We start from the raw sequence: 17,090 nt of genomic DNA, 5'->3' as shown, positions 1-17,090 counted from the left end.
CTTCAGTAAAGTATGTGATTTCCCTGAGAACCCCCCAAAAGAACACAGAATTCCTTTCCTTGTTTTAGGATTTAAAACTATCTTTAGTCTCTGGAGCATATGGCTTCCAATCAAACTAAAGTTCAAGAGTGCATTCATACACATAGATGCACATAAAAGTGGGAAAGATGCAGTCACTCAGTTACACACATCGGTGACCTACTATTGGCCTCAATGACACAAATATCAGCTTGCCATTTTATTTGTATGGTTTATGGTATATCTCTGTAGACACACTTTAAAATGTCATGTTAAATCATGTTTTTTTTTACCTTCTGAGGGTGTGTGGATGTGTGGTCTTTTGGGTTTTCCTCCTCATCCTATTGCCAACTTTTCACAATTTTTCTTTTGTAAAATCTTAGAGTTTTCTTCATTGTTCCAACTATATTTTGCTATTCAACTTCACTAGGTCTTCTTTTTTTAAATCACTTTCAGTGATTTTTTATATATTTGTTTTTTATTTTCTGTGTTAATTTCTTTCCTACTTTTTTGCCAGAGTTCTTTCAGGGTTTTATTGACTTGGAAAACAAAACAAAAACAATAAAAAAGTAAAACAACCAAAAAAATACAAAAAAACCTGTAATCTGATTTTTAATGTTCATGATTTCTTTATTTCTAATTTATTCTTTGAAATATCACATTTTTTTAATTCCAGGACTATTGTATCATATATATGAATGAGCTTTGTCAACATTTATTCTTGCTCACTAGAGAGTCTCCTTTTATTCCAAGTACTGATTTCTGATTATTTTTGCCTCAACTCTTCATGTTGGACTGAGGTCAGCTTTACCACAGCACTGTCATTAGGAATTAGAGGGGGAGAGCTCCAACATACATTAGAAGCTCTTTGATTACACACGGGAATCATCAAAAGGGTAGACATTCCCATCAACAGATCATACAGTGACATTTTCACCAGGTCATTTCACCAGAGTCCCTCAGCTGATGGTCTTCCGCAGGCTTCCTTCTTCAGTTTGCCTTTGTTTAGATAAGAGTGCCAAGTCCTGAGCTTTGTGTGTGAAGGTGTGTGTGCTGCCTCATCAATGCTGACTGCAGCAACTCTTTTTCTTTTTAGGGTACGGGAGAGTCAACCCAGGGACCCATGCGTATTAGCTAGGAATTCTACCATTCAGCTCCAACCCAGACACTGACTAGGGAAGAAAACATTCTTGTCAACACTGTGGGAACCTTCACTAGGCCTGTCTGACCACAAAACAATAGTTTATGTGTACCTTGTATATTGGAAACATTTGTTTTACTACTTAGTGCCTGTAATTCCTAATGCTTTTAAAGATAGTGTGTTCGGACAGAACAGACGAGGCTGCAATAGCTCAGAAACCCCACATTGCATTTTATCAAAATAACCATCTCTCTTCACCTCAGTTGCATTTACTTATTCTGTTGTTTTCCTTTATGGAAATCTGTTGCAGACTGTTCTGTTATGAGGAGGCCCTTCCAGCCTCAGCCTTCAGACTGTGCCTGTCTTAAAGATTCACCATCTGAAATACATCAGAGGCTTCCAAGTTCATCTTCATACCAGAAGAGGATTGAGCAGGGCTCTGTCTCAGGGTGACTCAGGACATTAGCCTAAGCTTATGTGACTCTTTCCCAGGTCATTGGTCACATCTTAATGAAAGACTTTCCCATGGGCCATGGGAGACGTGAAAATGTAATAAGCACACAGATGGATGTTTAATGCAATGTGCGTATAAATTGAATCACTCTATGACTCCAAGTGTAGGAAAATCTCCATTTTACCTTGAGAGTTTACATCTTTATCCATTTACTATTATTTAAGTGGGGATGCATAATATAGAAGAAGAATGTGTTATGTTCATTTTGCTATATTTAACTAGACATCTGAAAAGTTATGACTCAAGGCCTTGCAAAAGCCACAAAATGATCTACTCTATGAATCAATATATTCCTAGAGAGTTAAAACTACCTCACACGTGGTTAAAAAGTATGGATTAGAGTAATTAAAAATGTATGAGTAAATCTCTCTAACGAGAGCCTATTTCTATTTCTTTTCATTTTGTCCTGAATTACATAGTATTGGTTTATAGAATTTAATATCACCAAAGTAACTTTATAGTTAAAAAAAAGCCCCCCCCAGAAATGAAATTGCAACTAGGAGAGCATTTTTAGATACTCCATACAAAGCAATGGGCCATTCCACAGTATGGTTGTTCCATTCACTTAAGAAACACTGTTGTCCACACAGCAGCAGATTACTCAAATTGAGACATAAAAGCAGGGTGATGGGCACTTCTCCAGATTATAACCTGGGGAACATTTGAAAGACAACACCATGAAAATAATACCAGGACATGAAGTGAGAGTGGAGAGCCAAAGGAGAGCCGAGGTGGATTACAGGAAGACAGACCTGGCCGGTCGCACGTGACACCTGTTATTAGTTTTACCAATTTCGGTGTCTGCCACCTGTCAGGCACACGAGGACACACAACAAAAAGAGGGCGAGGCTGAGAACTTAGAAGAACGCCTGCACGTGCCAAGGTCTATGCGACTTCCAGGTAGTTAAGAACATCGCTCTAAATGACCATTTCTACCCACTACACTGTAGGATTTTGAAAACAAAGACACTTGAGTAAACAGAACATTCTAAAAACTGTCTGGAAGATGATTTATAAAACGTGAATTGACTTTAATTTACCAAGAAAAACACTTAGGACTATCAGGAGACGTTTTCTAAAAGACTTTGTAAATAATCTCTACAATCTCTTTTTTTACCAAATTAACCTGATGTATTTCTCACTTTAAAAAATATATTTACCGAATTAAGGTTAGTGTTTAGAAATAATGGGACATGCAGCTGTTTGTTCTCAAATTCTCAATAAAGCCAAACTCTAGTATTAAACCAAACCCTAGTATTAAAATTCCTCTTAATTTCTTATCATGATACATACAATTTTGATTTTTTCAATAGCCAATAAACCTAAAATCACACTGTAAAGCTGAAATAGCAGTATGAAATTCTGTTTTATATGCTGTTTGGTGTTCCTAGGGAATGGAGATTTCTCTGTAGGTACAGATGTAAGTGCACGGATATACCAAGGCATTAAATTCTCCAGAAGGAATATCCTTGGTGTGATGTTATAGTAAACGGGAATGTATTTAGTATTATGATCATTTCCTGTCACTAGAAAACATGATTCAGCAGAGATTTAAAATGTAGTGCAAGTCTCAGGATATAAGAGATTTTATCTTCTCCAAATTTCTTAGACAGAATACTAAGAATGATATGTAGGTACAGATTAGAGAGTGTGTATAACTGAGGAGAGACTAAAGCCACAGAGCCACCATCTGAGGGCTTAGCCACTATTTTCCCTTTTATGGAGAAGGAAACTGAGTCCCTAGAAGAGAAGTGATGTTTTTTTTCAAACAGGAAAATAATCACACAGCATCCAGAGCCAAAATTAAAGAGCTTTTGAGTTCACCTTTCTGGTTTTGCCTAGTGAAAACAGACATGTAAGAACTCTTTTTGTTGTTATAGACTCGATTTTTATAAGGTTCTAAGGTTATATCAGAAAGAAAAGGCCTGTTTTAAATTGCAGCTTTGGTTGACTATGGTTGTGTCTTAACTGAAATCTTCCCCTTCCCGTCAACTCCTCTAAAAAGGAAAGGTAATTCATCTTTACATTATCTTTACAGTCCAGTCCTGGAGACAGAATATGTGCGCGCTCTCGTGCTCTCTCTCTCTCTCTCTCTCTCTCTCTCTCTCTCCCTCTCCCTCTCCCTCTCCCTCTCCCTCTCCCTCTCCCTCTCTCTCTTTCTCTCTCCCTCCCTCCCACCTGCCCCCAGTGACAGGACAATGCCCCCCTCTCTTATAAAAGACTCTAATCATTACCACCTGTGACTATCATTTTGCTTGGCCAAAAGTACTTGGTTCAAGTAATTAAATTTAGAATCTTGAGACAGTGGTGTTTCTGTGAAGGAAAATTTGACAATATCTAACAAGATTTGTATAGATCTTTCTTTTCACTGTATTTCTAGAAAGTTATCCTTCAGAAGACATAATTACAATAATCATAAAAATACAGGCCCCTGAGGTTACTCACTTGAAAAGTATAGATTAACAGAAATACTGGAAATAAATCTCAATCAATAAAGGGAAAATAAAAACACTGTGACTGAAAAATACAAAGCCTGAGAAAGGGTTTCATTATGGATGGCACGGTGACATATGCCAAATGTTAGTGAGCATTTCCAGAACTTCTGACCACTGTGGGGTATGTTCAAGAGGCCACTGCAAAGCTTCCTTGGGGAAAGATAAGGAGCCAAGGCAATGACTAAAGCCACAAAAATTTTCAAAGAAATGACAGCAAGAAAGTTCCCAACCTTAGAGAAAGAAATGGACATCCAAATACAAGAGGCATATAGAACCTCAAATAGACATGGACAGAAAATAATCTTTCCATGTAATATCACAGTCAAGATGTCAAAATTACAAAGCAAAAAAAAATGGCAATATGAAAATGTACAAAGGAAAAATACCAATGTACATAAAAAGACATAAATATTAGAATAATAGTGAATCTCTTTTTAGCAATCGACAAAATGAATGGAATGATACATTTCAAGTCCTGAAAGTAAACTGTCTACCAATATTTCTATGTTTTTTTAATGTTATCTTTTAAAGTTTATGAATAAATAAGACTATTATAAGATGAAATCATCCCAGGTCATTCAAGCCAGTGCCTGAAAACACAGATGAAGGAATGCCATACACAGAGAAAGAAGAAAGACAATAGCAACCATTAGAAAAAGAATTAAGTCCATGAGAGGAATAAACCAAAGATGAGGTAGGAGGAATCTGTCTTGCCCAAAGTAGTATGTCAACAAATCCCTAATTCTAATAGGGGAGGAAAAAAAAGATGCAATAATAAACAAACAAATCAGAAGCAACCACAGGAACTTGTAAATTCTCATTGATAACCTTAAATGCACATGGCTTCTCCTCACCATTCAAAAGACACAGAGTAGCTTACTAAATTAAAAATCAAGATGCAGAAAGACCATGCAATTGGGTGAATAGGGAGGTGGGGAGAATTTAGGCAGAGATGGGGAGGAGAAAGAATGATCAAAATATATTGTATCGAAAGAAAAACCCTTAAATATCATGGTCCAACTGTGCTGTTTCCAAAAAATGGGGAAAAAAAAGATACACACACCACTAACAAAAGGAGAGTAAGAGGGAACAGCTGGTCAAGAAGAGAAACTAGCTGTAATGTGAGTGCACTGGTGTTTTCCTGACTGCATGAAACAAATGCTAAAAGGTGTGAGAACTCACCATTGCTGAACAGCAACAGTGGGGGATTTCAACACCTCACTCATCTTCGAAACTAAAAACTGACCCAGAAACTGCTCCCTGTGTGAGCTACCTTCAACTGCTATGTGCAGAATATCCACCTAGGAGAAAGAGGACCAACATTCACAACAGCTACAAAATACTCTCTAAAACTATGTTAATGTCAAACACATTAAAAATAAAATTACAGCAATATGGATGAGGAGGGAAAAATATGAAAGTAGAGATGTAGTGGGAAAAAATATCCTCCATTTCTGTTCTCACTAACACAGGAGGAAATCATATGACCTCCATTAGTATCTAAGAACAAACTGCTAAAAGAATTTGTGAATGCAGTTGACATTTGTTTATGTTTGGTGAGGAACAGGGAGGGGAAATGTATTTCCAACTCCAGTTTAGTGACATACATAGAAGAATAAAATAAAATAACCACCATATCTGAGAGCTTGAGGTGATGGTTCTCTTTATAGTCTTAAAATGTATCATCTTGCAGGTGTCCCTCTCTGGGGATATCATGTTGTATTTATTCAACTAAAGTGACCTGAGAATTTAGAGTGTATTTAACAATGATCATGGGTCTTAACAGGATGCCATACCAAATGGTCTTGACCAGAATACAGGTCAAATAACTTCATCTAAATTTTACTCACTAAAACAAAAACAAATAGGATTGTTGTTCTAATAGAATCCTATTTCTTCACATAGATGTACTTCTACTCTGGCAATAAAAGGTAAAATAAAGACAAAAATTTCATAGACATTTCCATTTCATGAGTTAAGATATAAAAAGCCAGTAGCCACGGACAGAGCAAGAAGGACTGACAGGATGTGTGAACAACAGGTATTTTTAAGGGTAATAATGGAACTGGAAGGAGAGTCTTATCAAAGTGAAAGAGAAAAATAGGAGGCGCAATGAGACCATTAAAACCGAAAGGTCATGGGAGTGGGGTGATGACTCAGTGGTTAAGAGCCTTCACTGCCTGTGCAGAGGACCCAGGTTTAGCTCCCAGCACCCACATAGCAGCTTCAACCATCTGTTGGACTCCAGTCCAATGGACCAGATATCCTCTTCTGGCCTCGGGGAGGACTGCAGACACATGACACACTTAACACACATGCAGGTAAAACACTCAAACCCATGAAACAAAATACATAGATCATTAAAAACAATTTAAATGTAAGAGGCAAATCAATGATGGCGAAGAGGACAGCACGGAGAACCATGCCCTGCTCGGCGCTGCAAATATTAAATGTGAGAGGAAAATCGCTGGGGGTGTTTATTGAAGGACATGGTGGTCGATGAGATGGCCGGCAAAGGGCATTCATTAAAGCTGTTTCCCAGACCGAGAAAGTGACTTTCAGCAACACCCTACAGCAGTTGCATTATGGAAGCAGAGACAGTTTTTTCCCTAATGTCATAGGTACAAGAGAGAGAGCAGATGCCATAGTCAAAACAGATGAAATGCAGTACCACTGTTCCTGCAGCCTCCCAGAGACCGGCAAAGGGCAGCAAGCCTGAAGGCCGACACATGACAGAAAGAAAACAGTTTTTACGTTCAAAGCATGCAGATTAGGAAAAACTAAAAGGTTCATCAAGAAGCACAAAGATAGTGATGTTTTTCCTAAACACTGAAATTACAATAGCATGACATAATCATGGCCTTCTTGACCCTCCTCCCCAGCTGGGATTACCTGGACAAGACCATGGAGGGGGTGACCTCACTGGCCCAACCCTCCCTAAGCATCTATAGGCAGTTAATGGTTGCTGTGGCAAGAAGAGAATTTTTCTTGAGTGGTGTAGTAAGGGGTAAGTAGTTCAGGCTCCCGTAAATAACCCATCACCCATGTTCTTGTAAGTAGCACCAATTAAACTCATTGAGTCAAGAAAACAAACAAAAGCTGGACATGAAAGCTGAATGGAAGTTTTAGAGAGAGGATAGAAATCTGCAGGAATTGGAGGGGAACAGTGACAGTAATGGAGGGTGCATATGATCAAAATTTATTATACACACGTGTGAAAATGGCTTTGTGAAACCCATTAGATATAATTAAGGCTTGCTTATATAAACTAAAAAGGAAGGAAGGAAGAAGGAAAGAGAGAGATTTCTCCAGGTAGATATATTTCAACCTTTTCATCATTCCTGTGAGGCAATGCTAGCACAGTACCCGAGTCATCTAGAAAGGAGACAGCTCCGTCAACTACAAGCTCAAATGGCTGGCAAGAGCACATGTCTGTCTTGGCAGTAGAAGGTGGAGACACAGAAATACCCTCACTAACACTGTATTTCCTAACAGCTTGATCATTCCATGGCAGGATATGAGGCATTTCATAACCCTTGATGAATGTTCATGAGATACGATTTCACAGCATAATATGGAGAGATTCTGGTTCAATATGCTGCCTGAAGTGTTAAAAGGATCGCAGGAACCTCTGGTGCCCATCCAGGCAAGCAAGGGTCGTGGGCTTAGATGCTACATAGACAGACAAACAACCCTTAGATCCATCAGAGAGCTAATGTCCAAAGGTAATTAACGAACCCTAAAATTGCAGAGACGTGAAGTGAAGCAGGGGAAAACAAATACAGCCTAGTGAAAGAAAAGCAGGAGCAGAAACCAGCCCTACAGGCAGGACAGGACAGGAAAACTTAACAAAAGTGGATCGAGGTTCAGTGTGGAAAAGCTCCTGGAAGACTCAGCGCCTGGGAACCCTTTCATAAATGTTACCTCAAAATTAACAACAGATAGCAAGTCAGAGCTCCGGCAAACTCAGGGAAGACCATACAGGGTAAACACTGAGAACAAAGGAATAAACACCTAAGCACAAGGAGACAGCAGCTCTCACCTATTACATTAGTTCATTCACAGACACTGGCAGCAACAAATCCTGGCATGCAAAGACATAGGGATTCCTTTTCATTGATTGTAGGAATGTAAGTGGTTTAAACACTTTGTAGGAGAGTTGGCTAATGTGGAATATTAGTTGAAGATGTGTTACATCTGTTTATGCTGTGGAACATTTGTCTAATGATGCAAAGATGTGCTCATTCTTTTATGTTGCGTTTGTTTAACTCTGTGAAGCTGTGTTATTTTACCTGCCTAAAACACCTGATTGGTCTAATAAAGAGCTGAACAGCCAATAGGTAGGTAGGAGAAAGGATAGGCGGGGCTGCCAGGCAGAGAGAATATAGAGAAGGAGAAAAAGATCAAGGAGTGGGGAAAAATTAAGGAGGAGGAAGACACTGGGAGTCCAGTCACACAGCAAGCCATGGAGTAAGAAGTAAAGAAAGGTATACAGAAATAGAAAAAGGTAAAAGCCCAGAGGCAAAAGGTAGATGGGATAATTTAAGTTAAGAAAAGTTGACTAGAAATAAGCCAAGCTAAGGCTGGGCATTCATTAGAAAGAATAAGCTTCTGTGTGATTATTTGGGACCTGGGTGGCAGGCCCTCAAAAGAGTAAAGAGTTAAAAAAAAAACCTACAGTTGACACTTCTACTTTTAATATTTTAATTTAATATTTTATTATTTTATTTTAATTGCATGTGTTTATCTGTGCGTTATATGCCATACACATGGATATGCACTAAGATGTCAGAAAAGAGCTTTGAATGCACCAGAACTGCAGTGACTGGAGGTTGGAAGATGCCCAGCATGGGTGCTGGCAAATGACCTCAGATCCTCTGCAAGGATGCGTCCTCTTAATCACTGAACCATTTCTTCTGACCACACACTTAACAGCTCCTTACCAAAGCCAAGCACACTCTTTCCACAATGACTTACTCCTTGGAATCTGTACAAAAGAGTTTAAACAGTGTACACAAAAATATCTGTACAATTCTTTTTGCTGTAGCCGTATTTATAATAGCCCAGATCTGGAAGCAACCAAAATGATCCTTGGGAAATGGAGAAAGGAAGTGTGATACCATGCAATAGTATATTAGTCAGTGATGAAAAGGAAGTGGACACTGAGCTGAGAGGATGTCTAAGTGTTTAGAGCAATGTGAATTAAAAGTCCAGCACTCACATTAAAAGCCTGGTGTGCCTGTGCACATACATGTGATTTCAGTGTTGTTAGGGGTGTAGGTATTAGGATTTCTAGGGCTTACTGGCTGCCAAGCTTGCTCCAAATTTAGTGAGAAACACCGTAGCAGGAGAATGACAGTCGACACCCTCCTCAGGCCTCTGTGTGGGTAGAGGCATGTACACATACCACTCACATACGAGAAACAGCAACAAAAACCACTGGGCTAAACCATGGATGAATGTAAATGAAAAAAATCAGAAAAGGTACATGGTATATCATTTCATCTCTGTGACATTCTGAAAACTTTATAAAGTTTGGAAATAGTGAAATGAACAGTGGTTGCCTGGACTTGGTGGGGAGAGAGTGAGAGTCAATTCTGGAAGATAATGCAATGAAGGGACATGTTACTCTCTACTTATCCAACCCGTGGCCTATAGGAAGAGAGAAGACAGAGGCAAGCCCCCAGCTCTAAATGCATTAATATTGGTCTTGGTTCAATAAGTATCACCAAGTGCATGTTGTGGACTAAATTTTATCTCCTAAATTGAGACTTAAACTTCTTTTTGGAGTTGAGGACTTTGAGAATTGACTAGGGCATGAAGGAGACCCTTGGGTAAGACTTAACACTCATACAAAGGAGCTTGAACATACAGCACCCCCCCCTCCACAAAAGGACATGTGTAAAAGCTGGACTGATGGCTGGGAAGAGAGCCCTTATGAGGCATCAAATAGAGCCACTTCATGATTAAGGGCTTTCCAACTTCTAACCATGGAAATAAACCAACTTTTGTTGAAGATCCTAAACTACAGTATCTCTTTATAAGCACACTCTTAGTAAGGTTCACCATATTGTAACAGAAGTACCATGGACTACCCAGCTTTTAAGAAACAGAATGTTGTTAGTAACAGCTCAGGCTCAAGCCACAGAGCAGGGTACCAATCAAGTTCTGGTACTAATCTCTCTATGAAATTAAACACTGAAACTATCATAAAAACAGCAAAAAACAAAAGTCTAATAAAACCATAAATCCATTTGTGGGGTTTCTACTTTACTGCCTCAAATGACCACCACCCACATCCTCACTTCATTCCAGGTTAGATTTTCAACATATGGATTGACCATGGAAACAAAAATACTCAGTGTATTACATAGCCTGGGCAGGAGTGTCACCCTAATGCAAATTGTTAAACAGGGACAGAACTGTTTGCAAATAAGAAGAAGCATCTGGGAGCTCAGTGTTGCGACACAAAACTAAAGCCTTCTGCTGTAAACTAAAGCCAATCTAATACCAGATGAGATGGAGGACACCAAGGAAACAAGACCTTCTCAACAGAGCACAGCCAACACACACATGAACTCACAGACTGTGGCAGCATGCACAGGTCCTGCCTGGGTAGCACCTGATGGGGACCTAGAAAGAGGAGATGTGGACACATGCCTTCCATCTCTAACCCAGAAGCTAGCTCTAATTAATAAACATTTGTGAATGGAAAATGAGTTTTCTCCAAGGAAGTCTTTCTGAAGAAACAAACCACTCCTAAGTGTCGGCCCATGCCCAGCAGTAGATGGCCAACACAAAAGGAACTCCAGGGCATCTTTGGAGGGTCCTTGTTTCATAATGCTATGTCAGCCCCCCAACCCTCTTCCCTTAAACCTTACAGATCCTTTGCACATATATTATGGCTTCCTATTTTGTGTGTGCGATTCCTGTGTGTGCAGACATGTGTCTCTGTGTCTATGTGCATTTCTAGTGCTTTTTTTCTCTTTTTCTTCTGTGTGTTTTATCCTATTCTGACTCCTTTGTTTGTTTTGTTTTGTCTTATTTTTATTATTATCCTTATATGTTTGTTTTCCAAGGAGAGACAGAAAGGATATGGATCTGGTAGGGAGGGGAGGTGGGGAAGAACTGGGAGGGTTTGAGGGAAGGGGAACCATACTCAGAATATATGTATTAAAATATATTTACAATAAGAAAAAACAAAACAAAAAGTCTACTTTTTAACAAAAGAGGAATCCAGTAAAAACAGATTATTAATAAAATGGGAAATCTGTCTGCATTGTTCATTAAAGAAATAAGTATGAAATATTAAGGAGACAATGTTTTTATAGACTCCCATATATGTGTTCAAATAAATCATCCTGATCATCTACTTAATCCTTTGGGCTTTTCAGAGATAGGAGTAAAGTGGCAGAAATTAGTCTCCAATGTCCTCCCTATTGTTTATGGCATGAATCAGAACCAAGAATCAAAGATGAAAAACACTCATCCTAAATACCATGAAGAAAACACCATCATTACATTATAAACAGGGGAGGCCCTCTTTTGTGATCTCAAGACAGAGCCACTGATGAAAATGATTACAGCCTGACAATAGCATTGTACTATTTGGTGATTTAAATATTACTGAAAGGTACCTTAATTGTGTGTGTTTGAGGGTTGTCAAAATTTACTAACATTTCCATTTAAATAGCATGGAGGAAAACTAAACACATTTTCAGCATGGTTCTGTGAATTTATTTAAAAGAATATATCTAAACAATTTTGATATCTGAATTGTTGCTTTTAAGAGTTTATTCCCTATACAGAAAGTAATGTTAATTATTGCTCATGCAAATTTTCATTTTTGATGAAGCAACACTAAAAAATAAAGCAGTCTGGGGTGAACTTTTTGTACTGTTACTAATATAAAAACACATTCAACTCAGATATCCAAGAATTTCTCTAGTGGTAGAAAACATAGTAAAGAAATGAAAACAGAAATGAATTCAAAACACCACAGATGCATCACAAAAGGTGTGGAGCAAGGACATGTTCATATCCTGGATCTGAGAGCAAAGCTGAGTTCTCAGCATAAAGGCCATTTAGTTCTATTATGATAGTCACTTAAGCCCTCTGTTTATATTAGTCCATATTGGGATGAAATGTAGAAATGAAAGACTTAACCTTTGTGTGATGGAGTTAGCAATCACAGAGAATTTAAAATGTTGTGGGATAGCTGAGATGGCTCACTGGATAAGGATGCTTCCTGCCAGGCCTGACAATCTGAGTTAGATCCCCAGGGCCCTCATGGTGGAAGGAAAAAACTGACTCTTCCTGCTGGGGATTGTGCTGTGCCCTCTTCATATGTGTGTGCACATCACACACACACACACACACACACACACACACACACACACACACACACTGGCATACCTGCACATATGCACACATGGGGTGGGGGAAGACAAAGAAATACAGAGACACATAGACTCAAAGACAGACATGTACATGGAGAGACAGACAGACACACAGAAATGCAGTAAAAGAGTTTAAAACATTGGCTACTTACATTCTGAAATGTCTGACATTCCTAATAAAAATAGCACATTTCTTAAGTGGACCATAAGTCTTTAAAACCCCAAATGACAAACTTGATTACTATTTTGTCTTGATAGAGAACACAAAGAACCCTTACGGCTATGCTCATTAAGATATTCTAGGTCTATGAAAGACAAGCAGGGAGGACATCCTACCTTAACAGGGCGTTTCTTCCATCACTTCTGGTGCACCACACCTGCCTGGTTTGAAAACCTATCTCTACACCTCCAGGCTGGGAGTGGTGGTGTGCTTTGTAACTTTGATGTGTTAGGGTGACTTGCTCATTTGAGTCGGAGCTAAAATCCTGGACATTTCTTCCGCTGAGGTCGACTTCCTTAAGGTGAGGGAGTCTACATTTGCTCCAAGGTCCCACCTTAAGGCTGAAGGAATATTCCTCTTTCCCAAGAGGACAGGAAACCGGAGCCTCACAGGCTCTGGATTCGGTCAGATTCGGGCACGGCAGACCTCCATACAGCGGGGGCGCAATGGCCACGCGCGTTCTATGCTGCAGCTTCTTCCCACACCCTTCACGGCAGGTGGACCATGGGGAGAACTCGGATACCACACAGTCCCTGGGGCAAGGGATGAGGCAGGCTTGCTCTGCGGGGGGCTGAGGGGCAAAGTGTTCGCAGATCTCACTGGCCACCATGGTTCTGTTGAGCTTCTGCAGACAGCGCACTGTCCGATGCTGCAGACCGTGCTGCGCCGTCACACACTCGGCAGCCCGAGGCCGGGGCTCGCCTTGCGCCCCAGGAGCCAGCAGGCAGCGGTGCCAGTCGGAAACCTCCCACTGGAACAGGTCACTGTGCCAGTCACACACTCGGAAACAGCTCCTTTCCTTTGGAGGTCGGCTGCTCTCATCACAGTTCGACATGGGACTGGTCCACCCTTCTATGTGAAAACACCACACAGCTCGACTCTGGGCTCCGCCTGGTCCGCAGTCACCTGCACACCTTCCCCAGGGACCTGAGATAGGAAAACAAGGCTCTCCATCATTCTTCAACTCTGGTGGAAAGAGAAGTATGTCTACATATTTCACAACGCACCCACTACAAAAATCTTAAGTTTGGTGTGAAATGAAGGTAGTATTTACTGGCGAAGTTAGTGGGCTGTCTCAGTTTACGATTGTGGAAATCGCTTTCCGTCTCTGATTAGAAACACAAACTAGTAAAGATTACTTGAATATTGTGATGTTTGTTCCCATAGCCCTGTAAGGTGGAAGATAATGGAAGTGCTGACCTGTGGAGATGTTCTGAGGAACTACGGTGCAATGTGATCCCAAGGAAACAGCATGTAACAAACGATCCGACAATTATGATTATGTTCCAAAGCCTGTATATATAACTCAATAATAATTCCTTCTACTAACCTCGTATTAATACATTCTAGCTAGGTAATTTTTTCATCAAATAAGCTTAGAGGCTGGAGAGATGACTCAGATGTTAAGAGCACTGGCTGTTCTTCCAGAAGACCCAGATTTAATTCCTAGCACCCACAAAACAGATCACAAGCATCTGTAATTCCACTTCGAGGAAATCCAAAGCCTTCTTCTGGCCTCAGGCACCTGGCAAGCTCATGATCATAGACCCACAAGCAGACAAAACACCCCTATTCATAAAAATAATAAGAACAAAAATATTTTAAAAAGAAAAGCCCTAAAGCCAAGATTTTAATAACATAGGAGTTTTCATGTTTCTATTTCTTCAGTGCACACATTACTCAGCTCAAAATAGAAACACATTAAAAAAAAACTTGAAACATCCTAATATATTTTTATTTTCCAAATTATTATCCTCAGTTTAGGTTGGTTTTTCCTGTGGTGAACTGCAGAAAGAAAAATAAGTCTACCACAAGAATAACAGTGAGGTAGTAAATGATACCTGCTTTGACTATGGAAAATCTGCCCCTGGAAATGAGATGGGTTTTCATTTGTTTGTTTAACAATTGGTCTTTTTTAAATTAAAGATTTTTATATAAACACAGCACATACACACAGTGAAATTAATCACACACAAAGTCCATACATCTCAGTGAACTTCTATACAGTTAGAATAGCCCATTCTGAGGCTGTGAAGTTTCACATACGATCTTACACATTTCCTGTTGAATACACTTTATGCACTTCTCCACTACACACACACACACACACACACACACACACACACACACACATCTAAGTCAGAGTTAAAATTAGAATTAGCTTTGTAATCTCATTCATGACTCAAGTGTAAATTATCTGCATTTAGTCCTTCCTCACTTTTAGTATTTAGAATGAAGTATTTTTCAGTTTAAAGACACTTGGTCTTTCTGTGTGACCTACGTTAGCCTTGAGCTGCAGGGATCAAGCAGTTCTCTATCCTCTGCCTCTGCCCCCTAAGTACTCAAAAATGCTGCACAAACCACAGTGTCTAACTGGTTTTGATTTCTGATAGGTACAAACTCCAGGCCAACCTTCCAACATGAGCTTGTAAGAGCAGATCCTTTAATGAGCTCCTGTGTAAAAAGGGAGATATCCATTGAGGTCATTTATTTTTTAACCTTGTCTGTTAACCTCTTCTCTGGGGTTAGTCAGCAAGCTTCTCTCAGAGAGGTGGAGCATTATATGAAAGCCAGGGGGACATCCTCAGAGCACAACCAAATTTTCCTTGAAAAAAATTTTTTGAGACAAGGTCTCTCCTCCCTAGCCTAGAGCTCACCAAGTAGCCTATCCTGTGAGATTTATAGGGGTCTGCATGTCTCTGCCTCCCCAAAGCTGTGACAATACACATGTGCCATCATGTCTAGCCCTTTTATATGGTTATGGGGATGGAACTCAGGTCTTTATGCATGCAGGACAAATGCTTCACCCATGGAGCCATCTCCTGTCTTTGGTCATACACGTTTCACAAGGACAGGAAATAATCATATGTTATGTCAATGGAAAAAGTAATATACCCTCCTTTACTTCCCTTACTAACCTGAACCTGAAGATGTTTACTAAAGTCAACTACATAACTTATGTCCACTACCAAGACTCTGGAGGTCACTGAGGCATTCTGCAACCCAGGAAGCCGAGTAACTAACACCAGCTGGGAAAGAAGCCAGTCTCTCAGGCCACCCCCAAATACAGCTTCATCACTTCAGGAAGTGGACTTTACATGTCAATCAATTACATGTTTAGGAACAGTCACAGGCATTGGGGGAGTGACATCACCTGCAGCCCCAGAGAAGCAGGGTATCTGTCTGAATTTGGGTTGCCTGCATTTGGCAGGGTTTGGCATTTTAGCAGGAAAACAGTCTCTCATATTTCTACTATTCTTGGTAGTTCAGCTCCATACTCTGGCCACATAAATCTAGCATCCACGGCCAACTGCATTGTCAAGCTATGGTGACAATACTTCCTTCGTTTACACAGAGATCAACACAACAGGGGGTGGGGTTCATTTCGTTGAGATGAAAGGGCAAATGTTATCGCAGTAAGTCAGCTTTTACTCAGCAATGTACCTTTGAGTTTGCCTGCTCACTTCCAGCATTCCGCCCCAACATCGACTGACCACGAGAAAGCGATTACACTTGCTAAGTGGTGCTCAGCACTAGCTGGCTTGATGAACTGTCTTTAGTCCTGTGTTCATAAGCAACATGCAAAGCTATACAATGCAAATGGAAAATGCAAAGCTATATGATGCAAATGGAGACACTTGCTAGCTGACCATTTCCCACAGGCTCTGGAGCCTTGACGCTGTGGGGTTGTTTCATTTTAAGTATCCTACTCACTGTCCATTGTGTTGGATATTCTGTTAGTTTCTCTAAAAAGATCCACTCAATAAAGAGATATTTCAAAAGCATATGATGGTGGTGAATTATAAGTATAAAATGAATCATGGGTGATATTAACATAATTGGCTATAATAAAAGGAAACATTTTGTAAAGTATCTTGGGCTTTAAAATAATGGCTGTCAGGATATCTCTATTTGCTTGGGTATTACATGCACACGACTCTCCACTCAAGATTTTGGGTATGAATTAGAGAGAGAAAAGAAAAGTCAATTTGTTACTACTCAATCTTGAAGTTTATATGAAATTTCATTCAGTTAAAACATACTATCAACTAGATACTGTTCTTTTTAAAAACATTTGTCCAAGATATTTCTTATCATCACAATATTGTTTTACTATTAAAAGTCCCTTGGTTACTTCACAAAACTAAAGCAGCTCATATTTAGTTAGTTGAAACTATTAATATCTTAAACCGTATTCAAGACCATTTTTGGTTGAGCTTTTACATCCTTCATCTACATGAAATGTTACCAAATAACACCATTTTCCAAGATCAATGGAAGACAAAATGTAACAACTATTAAA

The 17,090-nt window shown here is 39.6% G+C and overlaps 1 protein-coding gene across 1 annotated transcript in view; it reads right to left on the bottom strand.

Annotated features, from left to right (window-relative positions):
• Positions 1–17,090, bottom strand: part of Thsd7b (thrombospondin type 1 domain containing 7B) — an 852,383-nt gene that overhangs the window by 530,167 nt on the left and 305,126 nt on the right. Inside the window, exon 3 of the mRNA XM_042258057.2 lies at positions 12,904–13,714. Coding sequence (XP_042113991.2) covers positions 12,904–13,714 — 811 coding nt within the window. The remainder of the gene's footprint in view (positions 1–12,903; positions 13,715–17,090) is intronic.

The sequence above is a fragment of the Peromyscus maniculatus genome, chromosome 11, assembly GCF_049852395.1.
Source record: "Peromyscus maniculatus bairdii isolate BWxNUB_F1_BW_parent chromosome 11, HU_Pman_BW_mat_3.1, whole genome shotgun sequence".
NCBI classification, from domain to species: Eukaryota; Metazoa; Chordata; class Mammalia; order Rodentia; family Cricetidae; genus Peromyscus; species Peromyscus maniculatus.
The sequence above is the reverse complement of the archived record's forward strand: the minus strand, read 5'-3'. Positions and strand labels throughout refer to the sequence as shown.